This window comes from Anarrhichthys ocellatus, unplaced genomic scaffold (genome assembly GCF_004355925.1).
Source record: "Anarrhichthys ocellatus isolate YVR2014 unplaced genomic scaffold, GSC_Weel_1.0 scaffold11, whole genome shotgun sequence".
Taxonomy (NCBI): domain Eukaryota; kingdom Metazoa; phylum Chordata; class Actinopteri; order Perciformes; family Anarhichadidae; genus Anarrhichthys; species Anarrhichthys ocellatus.
In genome coordinates, this window is record NW_022280041.1 from 12,381,722 (window position 1) to 12,384,261 (window position 2,540).

The 2,540-nt window shown below is 46.9% G+C and overlaps 1 protein-coding gene across 1 annotated transcript in view; it reads right to left on the reverse strand.

Moving 5' to 3' along the window:
• The window catches only part of pelp1 (proline, glutamate and leucine rich protein 1), a 12,991-nt gene that overhangs the window by 5,053 nt on the left and 5,398 nt on the right, over positions 1–2,540 (reverse strand). The window contains exons 10-15 of the mRNA XM_031851376.1: positions 2,406–2,494; positions 2,189–2,302; positions 1,909–2,059; positions 1,254–1,407; positions 1,093–1,148; positions 843–979 (exon numbers count right to left, since the gene is read on the reverse strand). Coding sequence (XP_031707236.1) covers positions 843–979; positions 1,093–1,148; positions 1,254–1,407; positions 1,909–2,059; positions 2,189–2,302; positions 2,406–2,494 — 701 coding nt within the window. The remainder of the gene's footprint in view (positions 1–842; positions 980–1,092; positions 1,149–1,253; positions 1,408–1,908; positions 2,060–2,188; positions 2,303–2,405; positions 2,495–2,540) is intronic.

Genomic DNA, 2,540 nt, shown 5'->3' on the forward strand with positions numbered 1-2,540 from the left:
CACACACACACACACACACACACACACACACACACACACACACACACGAGTCGAGCTAAACATTATCCAAAGCACCTTCTTAAACAGGTGTGCAGTCACATTAAGTCACGTGGTCCGTCTGCCAAGAGCTTATTAGAGAAATAACATTAGGTCATGAAGTTTTTTTACAATCAAATGTTGTTGACCGGCCACCTGTACTCAATACAGATGATCACAGACAGCATTTCATCATAGTCATTACTAAAAGGTAGGGTTGGTAATCTCCTAAAAACTGTTTGGTATTTTTGTTCTTATTACATTCCGACAGCAGTCAATGAATCAAATGCTCCGATTAAAAAAAAACTGTCATAAGGCCATCCAATCATTTCACTCTGATGTAATGATTGGATGGGACGGGGCTGCCTGCCCGCCTGCCTGCACATATTCTCTCCGTGCGCTAATTGTTTGTCACCGAAGTTGAACACAAGCTGCTCGCTTAACAGCTGTGAGTACTAACGGCAGCCATGTGTTTGTTTACGTTCCTAATGATAATGTTTGGGGGAGTGGCTTTGGAGGAAGGCCTGAAGGGAAGAGCCGTCAGCGTTGCCGACTTGGTGACGTTCTTGCTACATTTAGCAACTTTTGGCACTGGTGTTGCGAGCTACTGTCATTGGAAAAGAGTTGGCAACACTGGGCCGGGTTTTCATGTTGGATCATTTTTTTAAATCTTGCGCACTGTTGCTAGTTTCTCAAGATCACCAACCCTGCCTTTAATTAACGAATTAAAGATCGTAATAATGAACTTTACATAGCATCTTTTATTTACATTAAAAGCACAACCACAAACTATTGTACTCTAGTACCTGTATAGCTCTTGTCGGGGGAGGGCGCTGCTGTACTGCCCACTGACGCACCCTGCAGATTCAGACGCAGTGCTGCTGCTGGACTGCTGCTGCTGCTGCAGACGCACACACAGCGGCAGCACGATGTCATGGAGATGCTGCGGGGAGAATCACAACGGAGCGGAAAAAAGATCACAGAATGCCCGTTGGCTTTTGACAAAAACAGATCGAGATGTCCACTGATCGAGAGGGGTTCCGTGACAACATTTACCTTGTGTATATCATCTTTCAGCAGTGTACCGCTGCTCAGGATGATTTGCCTCAGTGCTGTGAAGAGAAGAAATCAGTGTGATCACACCAGGTATGAAGAAGACCAGCAGACCGTTAACACTCTATTGTATAGGATGGAATCGAAGCGAGGCAGCATCTCACCACCGAGGGCCGAAAGGCAAGTATCCTGATTAGTCAGAAGGTCTCCTTTCCTCTGGAGCGACGGTCCGACTGTGTCTGCTATGACCAAGGACTTTGTCCTCCGCGGGCCGGGCTTCCCCCCAAGAACCGCGTCTGCTAAGAGTCCCACCCGGAGCTGCAGGACGGGACAACACAGAGGGGGGAGCTGAAGACAAAACTTCCGTGCTGCTGCACTGACATATCACACCTATAAACTCCCCTAAGGATCAAAAGGCTAATCTATGAAGAGCAGGCAGGTTATTAATGTCAGGATACATGGTGGTTAAATGTGGACTTTCTGTTGCTACGGGTCTCTCAATCAAAACAATGACAGATTGAAGCAGATATCTTCAAAGTCACCAGGCTCTTTTGACAAAAACATCATTTTAGTTTCCCGTCGGAAAGGAAATACTTAAGATCCAGAAGTGCGACGTCTAAAACCCTTTAAAATATAAAGTTAACGCCACAAAGATGAAGCGCACCTTGTTTTAAATAACAGATTTTTCAAGTTTGAAAATTGTTAGACAACTCAACATTGATAACATAGGTTTAGTCGTTTTTTTTGACATTTTAATGCGGGAAAGTTAAACTATTATACCTCCAACCTTTACATTCAAAGTAACCAAGTGGAACCAACCTTGATAGAGTCCGCCCCCGGTGTGATGTCACTAAGCAGGTGAGAGAACAGGAGTTCGGAGTGGCCGGGGCTTCCCTGAAGGACGCTCGCGCAGGCTCCGGCCACCTGGACCCACAGCTCCAAGGTCCTGTACACCGAAACCCGCACCGAGCTGAGGGACGAAGACGGCACATGAGGCAAACGCTTCAACGAGCAATTTAAGCGCATGAGAAAATAAGGTCCAGGTGGAAAAAATACCCACGTTCCCCCTGAAAGAGCCAATTCATATCCTGTGAGTTACCTGTAGGCTCTCTGCTGTCCCAGACTGGCTTCAGGTAGAGGCGTCCAGGCAGACAGGGTTTGAGAGAACAGCCTCTGTAGCACAGCGGCGTACTGGACCATGCCGCAGCGCACACTGCAATACACACACACACGCAGTGTCATCACCACACAACTGATGTGACATACAAGTCCATCAACTCAAATACAAAAGTGTGTTTGTGCACGTCAGTACTCACGCTGTGATAAGAGCTGATAAGACCTCCAGTGTGTTGGTGTGTATGACAGGCAAGACCAGCAACCTCACACTCCCATCTCCTGTTAAATTCTGACACACACACACACACACACACACACACACACACACACACACA